The sequence below is a fragment of the Chenopodium quinoa genome, unplaced genomic scaffold (assembly GCF_001683475.1).
Source record: "Chenopodium quinoa cultivar QQ74 unplaced genomic scaffold, ASM168347v1, whole genome shotgun sequence".
Classification (NCBI taxonomy): Eukaryota; Viridiplantae; Streptophyta; class Magnoliopsida; order Caryophyllales; family Amaranthaceae; genus Chenopodium; species Chenopodium quinoa.
This window is the reverse complement of record NW_018744502.1, coordinates 1,285,585-1,299,973: the sequence shown is the minus strand read 5'-3', so window position 1 is coordinate 1,299,973 and position 14,389 is coordinate 1,285,585. Positions and strand designations below refer to the sequence as shown.

The 14,389-nt window shown below is 43.0% G+C and overlaps 1 protein-coding gene across 1 annotated transcript; it reads left to right on the top strand.

The window, feature by feature from the left end:
- Window positions 1-5,329: 5,329 nt before the first annotated feature.
- On the top strand, window positions 5,330-7,448 carry LOC110697964. The gene is made up of 2 exons (XM_021875360.1): window positions 5,330-5,422; window positions 5,507-7,448. The coding sequence occupies exon 2, from the start codon at window positions 5,510-5,512 to the stop codon at window positions 6,092-6,094; it is 585 nt and encodes a 194-aa protein (XP_021731052.1). The 5' UTR covers window positions 5,330-5,422; window positions 5,507-5,509; the 3' UTR covers window positions 6,095-7,448.
- Window positions 7,449-14,389: the final 6,941 nt, after the last annotated feature.

Here is a 14,389-nt window from a genome sequence, read left to right as displayed (position 1 = left end):
AATGATTCGAAAGTAGCAAACATAAAAATACCTCTATTAAAAAAACCCTAATTAAATGATAGCCACCCATTTTTTTTTTCTCTTTCCTCCCTTTTCTCTTCTACTGTCACGCATGTCCTCCCTTTTCTCCTATGCTCCCTTTCTTTTTCTCTTTCTCTCTCCTCCCTTTCTTTTTCTCTCTCCTCCCTTTTCTGAGTTTTCTCCTCCCTTTCTTTTTCTCTGTCACACCTCACGCATGCCTCTCTTTTCTCTCTTCTCCCTTTTTTTTTTCTTTCTCCTCTTAACTCCATATTACATTTCAGCATTTTTTCCTTCTCTATCCTCTTCATGTCAATACTCTATTCTTTTTTCTCTCAACTTTTAACTCCACAACAACACCGAGCAACACGGACGATTGCCAACAGCGACCAACAGCAACACCGAGCAACACCGGCGATTCCCAACAACGACCAACAACAACCCAAATTGTGGCCAACAGCAACATCGACACCGACGAGGCCGTAATTTACTAATTTCAGATCTAATTTAATTTAGGTTAGAATTTGAATGAAGTTTTTTTTTTTTTTTTTTTTCAAATTTCAGATTTTAATTACTTGTATTTTTAGATTATATTAAGTTTAGTTCATAATTTTAGATAATTGATCATTTTATAGAGCAGACATATATTGATTGTAGAAGCAATTTTTTTTTTTACGAAATATAGAAGCAATTTATAAAAAGGGTCGGATATTGGATATCCGAGTTATCCGATCCGAAAATTTCGGATATCCGGAAATCGGATATCGGATATCCGAAATTTTCGGATCGGATAACTCGGATATCAAATATTAGGATTTTCGGATACGGATATCCGATTCGAAATTGGATTTCGGATCGGATATCCGATCCGTGCTCACCCCTATGGGGTTTTAAATTTAAGCATAACTTCTACTGGGGTAAAGGACACTGTACTTTAATTTATTATTAATGCGCTGGAATTTCGTCACAAGTGTGACATAGTAGGTACCAATTGGGGTAGCTCCCTAATTGGATGCTCCATGTTTAATGGGATATTTTTAAAGGAAGGAAACCCGACCCGTTCGATGCGTAATCTAAAGCTATTATTTAATAATTAATATTGCTAGCTATGAGTCAAAGGTAAGGTGACTTGTGATTGTATGTCGAGCATGTTTTAATTATTTTATTTGATGCTAGGATATTCATGTTAGTGTGGTGCATATGTACTCAGCTTTTGCTGATTCGTGCTTTTGTGTTTGTGTTTGACTTTCCTTTAAATTGGCCCTACTATGACCTATTTATATGGTGAGTAGAGGGGTTGAGATAAAGAGAAAGTAACAAGTAATTGAAACATGAAAAGCATGATGAGAATGAGTGCAAAGAGTTACTTGTTATGTTTCTTAGTTTTGATATTTTTGAGTTATTTGTTATTTTTGAGAAAGTAACAAGTAAATGTTTTATTCTACTTTTGTTTTGAGGTTGTGAACTCAAGTTTATTTACAAAGTTGATTTATGTTTTAGACTTCCGCTGTGTGACTTTGAAAATTAGCCTTAGCCGTGATCACGATGGCGGTAATGTTTTGGTTATTTCCTAAAAAGGTTTTATTTAGAGTAAAATGAGTATTTTAAAAAAAGGAAATTTCTAGGGTATTACAAAGTGGTGTCTGGGAGCTTAGGTTGGATTTTAATTACCATTAAAGCCAAAAACGTTTTTTTTTAGGTACCTATGTTTTAAAGCTTGGACAAGTGCTTATTTGATCAAGTTTGAACATATTTTTAAGAGGTCCAATTTTTTTTTATTTTTTTTAACAGGGCCGATTTTTTTTTTATTTTTTTAATTATTAAGTGGTCTAATTTTTTTTAAATAATAAGGGCCAAATTTTTTTTTTTTTTTTTATTTAAGGGGTCCGAATTTTTTTTTATATTTTCGGGTAATTATTTTTCGAAAATAAAGCTCAATTTAAAAAAAAATATAAAAAAAAATTTGTGCAGGTATGTGAAGGAATTAAGGTATATAATTATGTGTTAATTGCTTTTGAAAGCATGTGGTGAGATTGTGGGTAGGAAAGAAAGGGCATATAGATTAGAATTGTATGTCTTCCTATGTCCATATTTTATTTATGTAAGGTGTTCAAGCATGTTGTATGATTATATGTATCTAAGTGAAAGCATGTTTATGTGTAATAACGTAAATTGTATGATTGAACACCAAACTTAAATTTTTGCATGGAACTGTATACTCGATTGAAAAGGAATTTTTCTTTATTGAGTCATAACCTGAAATACCTTGCAAGATGTTTAATTTACCTAATAGATTCACTACCAAGGGTACTTTAGTAAATAAGGACTATGAGCATGTGTGCGATTATATTTGCAGGATTCGCTTTTACTGTACTTATAGATCTGATGTGTTGTTTGGGGAGCGTCATCTTGACCAACCAAACTATGTCTCCGCCATGATTGTTCATTGTTTGCCTAACTATCCTCCCTATGAGGCTATTAAGAGTCGCTTTCGTGATTATCATTTGCCTAATGGGGTAGTTAACTATACTAAGTATAAGGACTCTTGTTTCGGGGTTTTTTGGATGTCCTGTCGGAGAGTTACAACACCAAGACTGGCCTCTGGACGCCTGTACTTGCAAAACAACGGAGACTCCTGTGGGTGGGAGTTCCGCCTCTGACGATAAAGTTAGAACGTGTTCGGATGTAAAAAATGCGGAATGTAAAGGGGGATCAGGCTCCTCTTAGGAGAGGAGTGATCATCCGGCTATCTGAGATAGCCTCTAAATCCGAGCCTTAGCTCTCAAGAAGTGCAATTAAAGCTAGAGTTAATGCTCAACAATTAATGTACATAGGTGTTTAATAATTTCTTAATGATGTTCCTTAGGGGGAACATCTCCCTTTTATAGGGTCTCGCAATGCGTGCCCAGTAATAGGTTTCAGAAACTTAGGACTGACTGGGCTTGATTAGGAATTTGGGCCGTTAAAGGCCACTTTCCGAATTGGCAATTTGTCTGCCACGTGTCGTTGCTTGATTGGTCCATCTTGGACCTCTCACAAGGTGACACGTGGCGGACTCTGGTTGGTCCACGTGGCGAGGTTAAAATCCCATAATCATTTGCCCCTCACAGGGGCAACGTGGCTTGCCACGTGGTGCCTGTGACAAGTGTCACACTCTGATTGGCCAACGATTTTCACCGTTTTCTTTTTTTTTTTTTTTTTTTTTTTTACCGTCCCTTGAAATTCACTTCCCCATAAATAGGGGATGTCCAAATCATCTTTTTGGACATTCTAGAATTTTGAAACTCTCAAACTTTGGACTTTTGACTTTTTTTTACCGCCTACTCTTACAGCCGCAAGATTCTTTCAAGCACCTTCAATCTTTTTAACTGAAAGGTAATCGCCTGTATTCTCTTGTACTTTCTGTTTGTTTTTTTTTTTCTTTTTGAAAATGGTTTCCCAAATGCACACGGCACAACCTAGGTTAGTGATCAGCCGGTCACCGGGGACGACTGAATCTCGAACTAGGAGTGCCGATTGCCCCTAGCTGGACCACCCTTTGCGAACTGCCCCAAGTCCGACTGTCTATGTGTCTGTGCAGGACATCATGGCTAGAACTAAAATAACTGCAAGGGTGACCAACTTAGAGGGCTCCTTCTTCTATGCGCCTGTCAGTGAGATATCTGACGTGCCGCCTTGCGCCCTAAGCACTCCCGGTGATTCCATTTTAGAAGAATCAAGGGAGGAGGTTCAAAATGACATGCGGGGCTTTGTTGATCTAGCCCATTAGGCAGACGCTAAGTCCGAGAGCTCAGGCAGTGACTCTGAGCCAAGTACTTCCAGCAAATTCTCTGATGACTCTGAAGGGAGACACTCTTGGCTAGAGACAGTGAGAGAATCCCTCTCAGTAGAATTGGGAGAAGATTGGGCAGAGCCGTGTGCTACCCGCCGAGAGCAATATGCCGCCTACAATCATCATGTTCCCGCAGGCAGGCGGAAAATGATGGCGGATAAAATAGGGAGCTTCAGAGCTGACCATGTCATGGGGCATGGTTTTATCTTATGTACGTCGAATGCCGAGGACACCGTACTCTAGCCAGAGGGGTCCAGCTACGATGACGAGTGTTTTGGATGCTATGAGGTGGCTCTTAAGGCTAGCCTAAGATTTCCTCTACATCCGGCTATGGAGCAAATCCTAGACGGATACCAGCTGGATATCTGGCAACTGGCCCCAAACTCTTGGTTCATCATCTTGGGCTATGTTTCCGGCTGCGAAATGCACGAAGTAGACCCCAGCTTTGAAACATTCGCCCACATGCACTACATCAGTCGGACCCCAAAAACTAGAGGGACCGGTTGGTACCAGTTGTCTAGCCACAAGGGCTATATGATGACTTTGGGGAAGGAGAACAAGTGGAAAGATTTGAAGAACACTTTCTACATTGTCTCCAGCCCTAACAAAGTCAGGAATAACAAGAACCCACTTTTCCTAATAGGCGGATCTGAGCTGCCGCATGTTCCTCGTAGAGCCAAAGAAGAGATCCTTGAAAAGGCCTTTTCAAAGTGGATATCCAAGCGAACCCCAAGGCTAGGGCGAGGGAGTTCTTTCCTCAAAATTATATTCCCAAGTATAACTGGCTATACGATGGGACATATCTGGCCGCATGTGGCCTTAGTGGAGAGATGCCGAGAGGTAGTTGACCGCATACTCAAGTGTTTTGTAAAACTTGGTTGATTTTGTGTCAAACTAACTCTTTGATTCATCTTTTGCATATAAAGCTATGGAGAAGCTCTCGGCATCAAAGAAAGTTGCTGCTCAATACTGCTTGGCCATCCTGGGCAAGCGGCCTACTTGAGAGTCGCCTGCTTCACAGGCGTCCAAGGTGAACTTCTCTTTCATTTGTTTAAGTCAAATAATATTTGTTGTCGCCTGCTCCTCATTCTGTGATTTTTGTTGCAGAGTGACTCAAACAAACCCTCTCACTCACATCCGGATCCGAAGATTCGGAAGTAGACGGCTGGTGATGTGAGCCCTCTTGGAAGATCCAGGAAGCATGTGGCCTCAAGGCCAAGGAAGAACCCACCTCCAAAATCTCCAGCCGTCCCTTAGGAAAGTCGGCCTGACAAGGAGAAGGGGAAGGAGAAGGAGGCGGCTGCTAAAGGTATTAAAGACTTGTTTCCTTTCCCTTACCCTTTGAGGTTCAAATTCAATCAGCTGTCGTCTAGCACCACTGAAAGTAGTCGGTCTATTGGCCGAATTTACACAAAGTACTTAAGAAATGTTGAATGTGCAGATGCCTCTCAAAGGCCGGATCTTGTATAGCTGGCCAAATCCACGCTGAAAGCCGTCTCCCTTGAGGACAGGGAGGCGGTTAGAGGAGTCGACACCCTCAACCTAGACCCCATCCTCGCTCTTCTGGCTGAGGTATACTTGTAAAAAATTTCCATTTCTTGTTTATATAACTTGTGAGTTGCCTGTAACTAACGTCTGTTTTTTGGCCGAGTGTAGTCTATGCTACGAGTGCACGGTCTTCGCAGGTCCATCAACGAGAAGACCAAGGAGGTAAAGGCTGCGAATGCTTGCTCCGCCTCTTCTCATGATAAGGCCATGTTTCAGATTGACCAAAATGAAATATTGATGACTGAAATACTATATTCACAGGCGACCGCCAACCTGCAGGTCAAGGCTGACTTGGACGCTGCGAAGAAGCAGGTCTTTGAGCTTGAACAGCAGGTCAAGGACCTCAAGGCCAAGCTTCAGGCTCTTCAAGAGGCGGAGAAAGAAGCAGACGACCTCCGAACTCGGGTGGACAAACTGAAGCAGCGGTTGGCTAACCAGGAAACCCAGCTTGCCAAAAAATACGCTTCTAGGGCCAACGAGGAGAAGCGGGCCTTGGTCAATGACATGATGGACGACTGCAACATCATCATGGAGATGACCTGGGCGGCTCTTTTCCCGGATGCCAGCTATGAAGGCTGGAAGAGTAAGTTTGCCACCTGCACCCAGGAATATATTGAAAAAATCATGAATGCGGGTGAAGAGGAGGAGGGCAAGTCGTCTGATTCCGCATCCAGGGGGTCAGACCAAGAGGAATAGGAGGACGGGGAGGATAATGAAAAAGAACAGTAGTCGGCTGGGGACAAAAAGGATGCGGCTATTTATACTGAACAACCCCTTTCTACTACTTAAGCTTTTATATCAACTTTCTTCGGCCTGCGTGCCGCTTGTTTTGTATCATTACCCGATCAAGGGGTCGAGGTTTATTGACAATTTTAACTTTTTTGTCGGTCTTTTGGCCGACTGTTTGTATGAATCATCCGGTAGTTTTGTCGGATTTTCCAATTTTCATTTAGCTTTGAATTTTTGCATTTCATAAATTTTGCTAAGTATAACTTGCCTTTTTGTATGAATGCTTTGGATACTTTTTTTGATATGCCGATTATTTTGGTATCGACTGTTTTTTCCCCTAGGCGGCTGTGCGCTTGGTTTTCAAAGGTTGATGGATTGACTTGGAAATTTTTGATACTTTAAAGAGTATGTATAATTTCTAAGTCTATCAACCACTATGGTGATTGCCCCAAACTAGGCGAATAGACAGCCATTGGAAAAACGGTCATACGCTCAGCATGATCCGGCTCTCGGCCTCAATATAGTTCTTTTAGACGGACCACGCTTAGCTACTAAGTTTTGTACTTAGTTTACTTTATTGATTGTAAATTTTCCATTTGTTTGGTACCTGTACAGAAACAGGCGTTAAACGGGATATTTAACAAAAGTAGCAACCGCTTGTTGGGTTACAAGCGGTAGCTATAATTGTTTTGTTAACCTAAATAGGAATAGTGGTCAAATGCCGTTTGTTTATCAAAAGGATATACGGCTTCGTTCGTACCGTTTAGGTTCCATTTATTCAGGTCGAGCGACTATGAGATAACCTTTGAGATTAATCAATCTTTGTCACCTGGGTTTGAGTAAAAAGAAGAAGTAGACGGCCGTTAGCCGCATGTTGTTTCCTCACAAGTGCTAAGCTTTAGACTTAGCTTTTTACTCAATTAGTTTCTAAGTGTGGAACTTAGCTTATATCCTCAAATTTCTCTGCCTGTGTTGCCCCTGAACAACAGTCGGCATCCGACTTAGATATTATAGATTACCGCATGTTTTTATAGCAGTCAGTAGTCTTTGTTATCTTTGTCTCATTTGATCAGTTCACAGAGCAATGTGTGCCACCCATACAGGAGATGCTCTCTGCGACGAATTCACCCAAATGGATGTCGCTGGACGCCTGCTCATGTTAGGGACAGACGTATTGTTTTATAACTTAAGAATATCCGACCTTAGGCCTCATTGTTGATCGTCAGACGATAGGCCTGACTTAGATCATCCGGCCATAGGCCTCATTTGTTCTGAGTGGAACAACACATAGCTGCTAAGTTTGCTAGACTTAGCTTATTTGTTACTCATGTTGGAGTAGTGGGAAATTAGTAAAAAGGTCGTCTACTTATTAGGCAGGCATCTCTCCCTTTTGGGAGCATGCGTACAAATACAAAGTATTGAAAACAAATAACAACTTTTTATTGATGTGCTTTCATTTACAAAAAAATTATGTCTCTGAAGTAGTACTTTTTCAAGTTGTCTACATTCCAAGTTCTGGCTAGCTGCCTGCCGTCTGGTGTTTCCAGGCGGTAGGTGCCGCCTCTTACTTCTTCATAGATTCGGTAGGGGCCTTCCCAATTGGGAGTCAGCTTTCCCTGCTCATTGGCCCTACCAGTCGCCCCTTCTCAATCGTTCTGATGGTCCACATAACATGCGATAGCTCGTCAGCCCATATGTCACCAACTCTTTCAATTTTCTTTTTGATGCCATCAGAGATTAACTTGTTGAAGGCTTCAACCTGGCCGTTTTCTTTGGGACGACCGACTGATGCAAAACAGTGAGAGATCCCTTGGTCTCCCAACTAGTTCTTAAGAGCAGGCGTCTTAAATTGAGGACCATTGTCAAAGACCATAGACATGGGTACCCCATACCGAGTGATGACATTTCTCCAGATGAAGGAGATAACATCTTTTGTTTTAATGCCTTTGACTGCCTCCGCGTCTACCCATTTGGCGAAGTAATCGACAACAACCAAATTATACCTCCGTCCGCTTGTAGCAGGCGTATACGGACTCCAAATGTTCAAGCCTCATTTAGAGAATGGTACTAGGCTATGGATGGCCGTCAGATTAGTGGCCGGACGGTGTATGAGCTTGCCAAACCTTTGACACTTGTCACGTTTTTTCACCATCTTCATGGCGTCTGCTTCCAGGGTAGGCCAGAAGTATCCTTGCCGCTTGGCTCTCTTTGCTAGGGTCCTGCAGCCTATGTGGGAGGCACAGAAGCCCGAATGCAAGTCTTCTAAGACCTTTCGTCCCCTCTTTAGGGTAATACATTTCAAAAAAGGTTGGAGGTAGCCTTTCTTGAAAAGCTCTCCATTGTGGATTTCAAAATTGGCCGCACGCTTTTTTATTGTGACCATCTCTGGGTAGGTATCTGGCAAAGCGCCATCTGTTAAGTAAGCCCGGATGCCGTCCATCTAGGCTGAGCCTCGGTCTAGTTTTCCTATGGGATCTTCTTCAATAATTCTTTTTTCCATAACTTCCCAAAAGACAAACCTGGGTGTATCACAAGAGGCAGATGATGCAAGTTTGGAAAGAGCATCCGCCTAATTATTCTCGGACCTGGGCACCTAACTTAAATGAAACTCATCAAGTATCCCAGCCTCTTCTTTGACCGCCTATAAGTAATTGATCATAGCCGGATGTGTGGCTTCATAGTCACCATGGTATTGGCTAACAATCGATTGTGAATCAGAACAGGCATCTGCTTTCCTTGCCCCAGCCGCCTTACACATGCAGATGTCGACTAGTAGGGCTTCATATTCAACCTCATTATTTGAGGCTTGGAACTTGAAACTTAGTGCATATTCATACTTGTCTCCTTCAGAGACTGACATATGATGCCTGCACCACAACCGTTTAGAGTAGAGCTCCCGTCCACATAGACCTTCAAAACCTGTTCAAGGTTTTCAGAATCAGCCGGCCTTGTCATTTCGACAATGAAGTCGGCAAATGCCTGTCCCTTCACTGCCTTTCTTGGTTCAAAGGAAACTTCAAGGCTTTGAATTTCAATCGCCCATTTGATCATTCGGCCGGATGATTCCATGGTTGTCATTGGCCGCTTGATTGGTTGGTCTGTGTAAACCACTACCGGATACGCCAGGAAGTAAGGTTTTAACTTCTTGACTACCATAAAGAGGGCAAGTTCAAATTTTTCAACCACGGGGTACCTCAGCTTTGTGTTCCGTAGAACATGACTGATGAAGTACACCGGGAGCTGGGTGCCACCTCTTTTAGCAAGGAGAACATCACTGAGCGTATGGTCAGAAACGGCTAGGTACATGTACAACACTTCCTTTGCCAAAGGACTAACCAGCCTTGGCAAAGAGTGCAAGTGCTGTTTCAATTTTTGAAAGGCCGCCTCTACATCCGCCCCCCACTAAAACGTTGTCTTCTTTTTAATAGCCTGACCGACTAAGGAACCTCCCCAATGCCGCCAGACAACCCGTCAACTTCTGAATTTCTTTTACAGTGCGGGGCGACTACATGTCTATGACCGCTTGTATTTTTTCCTGGTTGGCCTCTATCCCCCTTTGATCAGTCAAATATCCGAGAAACTTCCTGGATTTAGCATGACCTGGTGCCGCCTAAGTGTGGCGAATGTTTCTCGGAGGTCTGTAAGATGATCCGTCTGAAGTTTGGATTTGACTATTATGTCATCAATATACGCCTCCACACTCCTTCCAATTTGATTAATGAAGACTGTATTAATCATTTGTTAGAAAGTAGCAGGCACATTCTTCAAACCAAACGGCATCACAGTATAGCAGAATAACCCCCGATCAGTGGCAAATACCGTCTTCTCTTGATCATTCTTCCACCAGGGTATCTGATGAAAGCCTGAATAGGCGTCCATAAAGCTCATCAAGGCATGGCTGGCTGTAGAGTCTACCAGGCTGTCGATCTTTGGAAAGGGGTAGCTATCCTTCGGACATGCCTTGTTCAAGTCCGTGTAATGTACACACATGCGCCAGGTACCATTTGGCTTTTTCACGAGCACAGCATTGGCAACCCAATCAGGGAAGTAACACTGCCGAATGAACCCAAACTCTAAAAGCTTTTTCACCTCGGCTGCTTCCGCACGGCTTCTTTCTTCACCATGGTTCCTCTTCTTTTGCCTTACTGGCTTTTGTGGACGGCTAGATCCGAGCTGATGTCTGGCATCTCGTCCACTTTAAAGGCAAAGATGTCTTTAAACTCTTTCAATAGGTTGTGCAGATCTGCACCCAATTTAGCAAAAGCAACCGCCCCCACCTTAACAGTACGTTCTGGACGAGTTTCATCCAGAACAATATCAATGTGCTCGCCAACCGGCTGGGGACGGAGTTCATTTGGACGAGTGATTGCTATTGCTTTCCCTTTTTCACTGCCACCAACTAGTCGACCTTTCTTTTTTTGCCGCCTGCTATGGGAGCAGGCGCTGCTTCCTTGATTTTGTCAAGGTCTATAGTTTCTCCACTAGGGCCGGATACGACCACAGTGGATTTGACGTCAAAGAGATAACACTCCCTAGCTGTCTTTTGGTCTCCCTATAGGGTGCCGACTGTTCTATCATCCCTTTCAAACTTGAAAAGCATAAGAGAAGGAATGATAATAGCTTTGGACTAATTTAAATCATGTTATAGGCGGTCAGCTCTTCAATAACTAAGAACCAGACCACTAAGTGGCTTCCTTCTCCCTTTTCTCCCAGTCGAATGGGTAAGTCTATTCGACCTACCGGATGCACAACTCCGCACCCAAATCCCACTAAGGGATGAGAAACCTTGTGCATGCTCTGAGCCTTGTACTTGAGCTTGGTCAAGCACTTGTGGCTGATGAGATCAGAGGAACTGCCGGTGTCTATGAGGATTCGACCCACCTTTTGGTTGGCCACTTTGCATTCGATGACAATGGGGTCATCATGCGACCTCCTAACATTGCCCCTGTCTCCTTCGGAGATGAAAACTTCAGGGAAAGTGTCCTTAGGCGCCTGCCCCTCATCAACTGAGCTGAAATCTAGCCGCCTGATGTAATCTTTGGTTCCCCGAATGGTAGGGCTGCCTCCAGCATAGCCACTTGCTATTGTATAGATCTGTTCTTTATCAGTATCAGAACTATTAGCAGGTTGAGACTTTTTCTTGGACGACTGCCCAGGGTTAGTTTACAGGGTAACCTTGGACCTCAGAATGTAGTACTTGAGCACCCCTTTGTCAGCCAAGCAGTCCAACAACCCTCTAAGACTATAGCAGTCGTTGGTGTCATGGCCAACGTCCTCATCAAAATGACAGTACTTATTTTTGTTCCGATTTTTGGCGGAAACTTTCATAGCAGCCGGCTTCTGAATGGTCACTCGGTCTTTGATCTCCATGAGGATGGAGTGACAATCCTTGTTAAACTCATACTTGGGGGTGTATGGTTCAGATTCTTTCTTTTTTTTCTTAGACGACTGTTCAGAGGTATCAGCTACCCAAACTTCTTTTCTGTTCTTTTCTTCTTTCTTAGCCGGTTATGATGACCGACTCTCTCTTTTGTCGAACTTCCTTGAGTCCGACTGTTTATTGACGTGGCAGAGCTCGGTCACCTATATATAAGCGTCCGCCTCCATCAGTGCTTCTTGGAGGGTAGCAACTCACTTTCTGACAAGGTCGATCTTAAAGGCCGACCCGTCCTTCAGACCTTTAAAAAAGTTTGTATAGGCCACTTCATCAGATAGTCCTTGAATCTGAATTCTCATCATATTGAACCGCCTGATGTATGACCGTAGCCCTTCTTTCTCTTCCTGCTGGATAGCTCCCAAGTTAAGACTTGTTTTCTTTGCAGGGATGTTCATTGAGAAGTTGGACGCAAACAAGTATGCAAGTGTCTTAAAGTTATTTATGCATCCAGCTGGAAGGTTGTCGAACCATTGTTGGGCGACGCCCTTCAATGTGGCTGGGAAGCATTGACACCATGCGGCATTATCCAACCCTTGTAGATACATGAGGTTGGTGTATGCCATAAGGTGATCTTCTGGATTGGTGGTACCATCATAGGTACCTACCAATACATTTTTTACCTTAGCCGGCTGTGCAGCCTCTATTTTTTTCCTTGGAGAACGCAAAGGGTTGTCCCCCAGTCTTAGCAGTCGGAGCTGCCAGTCCAAGGGTTGGACATTATGTGTCACCTGCCCCCCGAAGAGGGTCGATTTCATGTAAGGTTGTCCATACGGAATGTATGGCTGTTGAGGCGCATATGGGGTTGCATGGAGCATCTGAGGACTAAAGTGAGCGGATATGCCGCCTGTCTGGTTCTCTTGGTTTGATTGTGAATACCTCATTAAGGTAGTCTGAAAGCTGTCTTGCAAGTTTGACATTGAAGCCGACTCTGACAGTTGTATGTTCTTCTTCTACTGGATTAACATCTAGGCATCAGAATAAGTTTTCTTTGAACCATCCGGTTGTACATGCCGGATGGCCTTCCTTTTCCCTAGCTCATGGAACCGGAGTTTTGCTAAATTTATTAAAGGCTTTTGTCCCTCCCTTGGCTTATGGTAAGGAGTAGCCTCTCGGTCTTTGACCGGCTTATTCCTCCTAGAATAGGAGGGCTTCTTGGCCGACTGTTCCCTGGTGGAAACAGTCATCTGCCTATCAATCAGGTCCTTAATCTCCCCTGTTCGTTTTTGGTGATAGGAATGGAGCCATCGGCCCTAGGGTTAACCAGTCGACTGGCCAACTGGTTCACTAGGGCCCGCCTGTTCGTCATTCAGTTCCCTCCTTTCGATGGGACGAATGCGCCTAGTTCTTAAGGACCCGTCAGGGGCCGTGTGTGTATCGAATTCATAGTCGTCATCTGTATCCTAGTCTGTATAGACCTGGACGTCGGCCATATGCCGTTTCTTATTAAGAGGCGGTACAGGTTCTTGTGAAGCCATCTTAGAAGTACTTTCCCCACAGACTGCTCCAAACGTTTCGGGGTTTTTTGGATGTCCTGCGAGAGAGTTACAACACCAAGACTGGCCTCTAGACGCCTTTACCTACAAAACAACAGAGACTCCTGTGGCTGGGAGTTCTGCCTCCGACGATCAAGTTAGAACGTGTTCGGATGTAAAAAATGCGGAATGTAAAGGGGGATCAGGCTCCTCTTAAGAGAGGAGTGATCATTTGGCTATCTAAGATAGCCTCAAAATCCGAGCCTTAACTCTCAAGAAGTGCAATTAAAGCTGGAGTTAATGCTTAGCAATTAATGTACACAGGTGTTTAATAATTTCTGAATGATGTTCCTCAGGGGGAACATCACCCTTTTATAGGGTCTCGCAATGCGTGCCCAGTACTAGGTTTTAGAAACCTAGTAATTTGGGCCGTTAAAGCCCACTTTCCTAATTGGCAATCTGTCTTCCATGTGTCGTGGCCTGATTGGTCCACCTTGGACCTCTCACAAGGTGACACGTGACGGACTCTGGTTGGTCCACGTGGCGGGGTTAAAATCCCCTAATCAACTCTAATGGTCAGTGGGGAGCAGATTGGAGATATTTATACCGTTGCATTGCTCACAAAGAATTCATTTACCTTAACCCTCAGTATGCTTCTTATCCTCCTCCTTACCCTAACTTTGGTGATCCAGCTCCATAACAAAATGCACCTTACTATTCTTTAGAAAACAATGATCCTATGTTTGAGTCAAAACCCGAGCATACTTATGAGAGTCAAGGTGAGCCAATGAAGCAAGATAATGAGTCTAGGGATACTTCATACAAAGTCATTCCTAATCAAAATCCTCTAAGCCTTCCAGTAATCATTAACTTAGAATTTGATGAGTCTGACGAAGACCCTGAGAAAGAAATAGATCCTGAGAAAGATGATGATGATGATGGTAGTAATGATGGTGATAATTGGAGTGATCTTGAGTATAATCCAAAGAAGTACAAGGTGAAAAAAGACAAGATTGAGAGTGTCAACATTTGAAGATTTTAGACCAACTTTCTTTAGTGCTTTGAGTATTTATTTCATTCTTTACTTATAGTTATAGTTTAATAAAGTACTGCATGAGTAATAAGTAACAAAGCTACATTTGGGATATTCCAAACATTTCTTTTCAGTATTTCAATAAAGTATTATTTATTTCAATCTTCAAACAAACTTGTCAAACGTCAATTATTACTTTTATTTTCTGTAAATGCATGGTATTAAGGGAAGTGACTCAAAAATATTTTTGTTATGTGTTTACGTAGTAGTGAAATGGTTGCATGACAACTAATACAATGTGTTGAATTATTAGTTGGAGA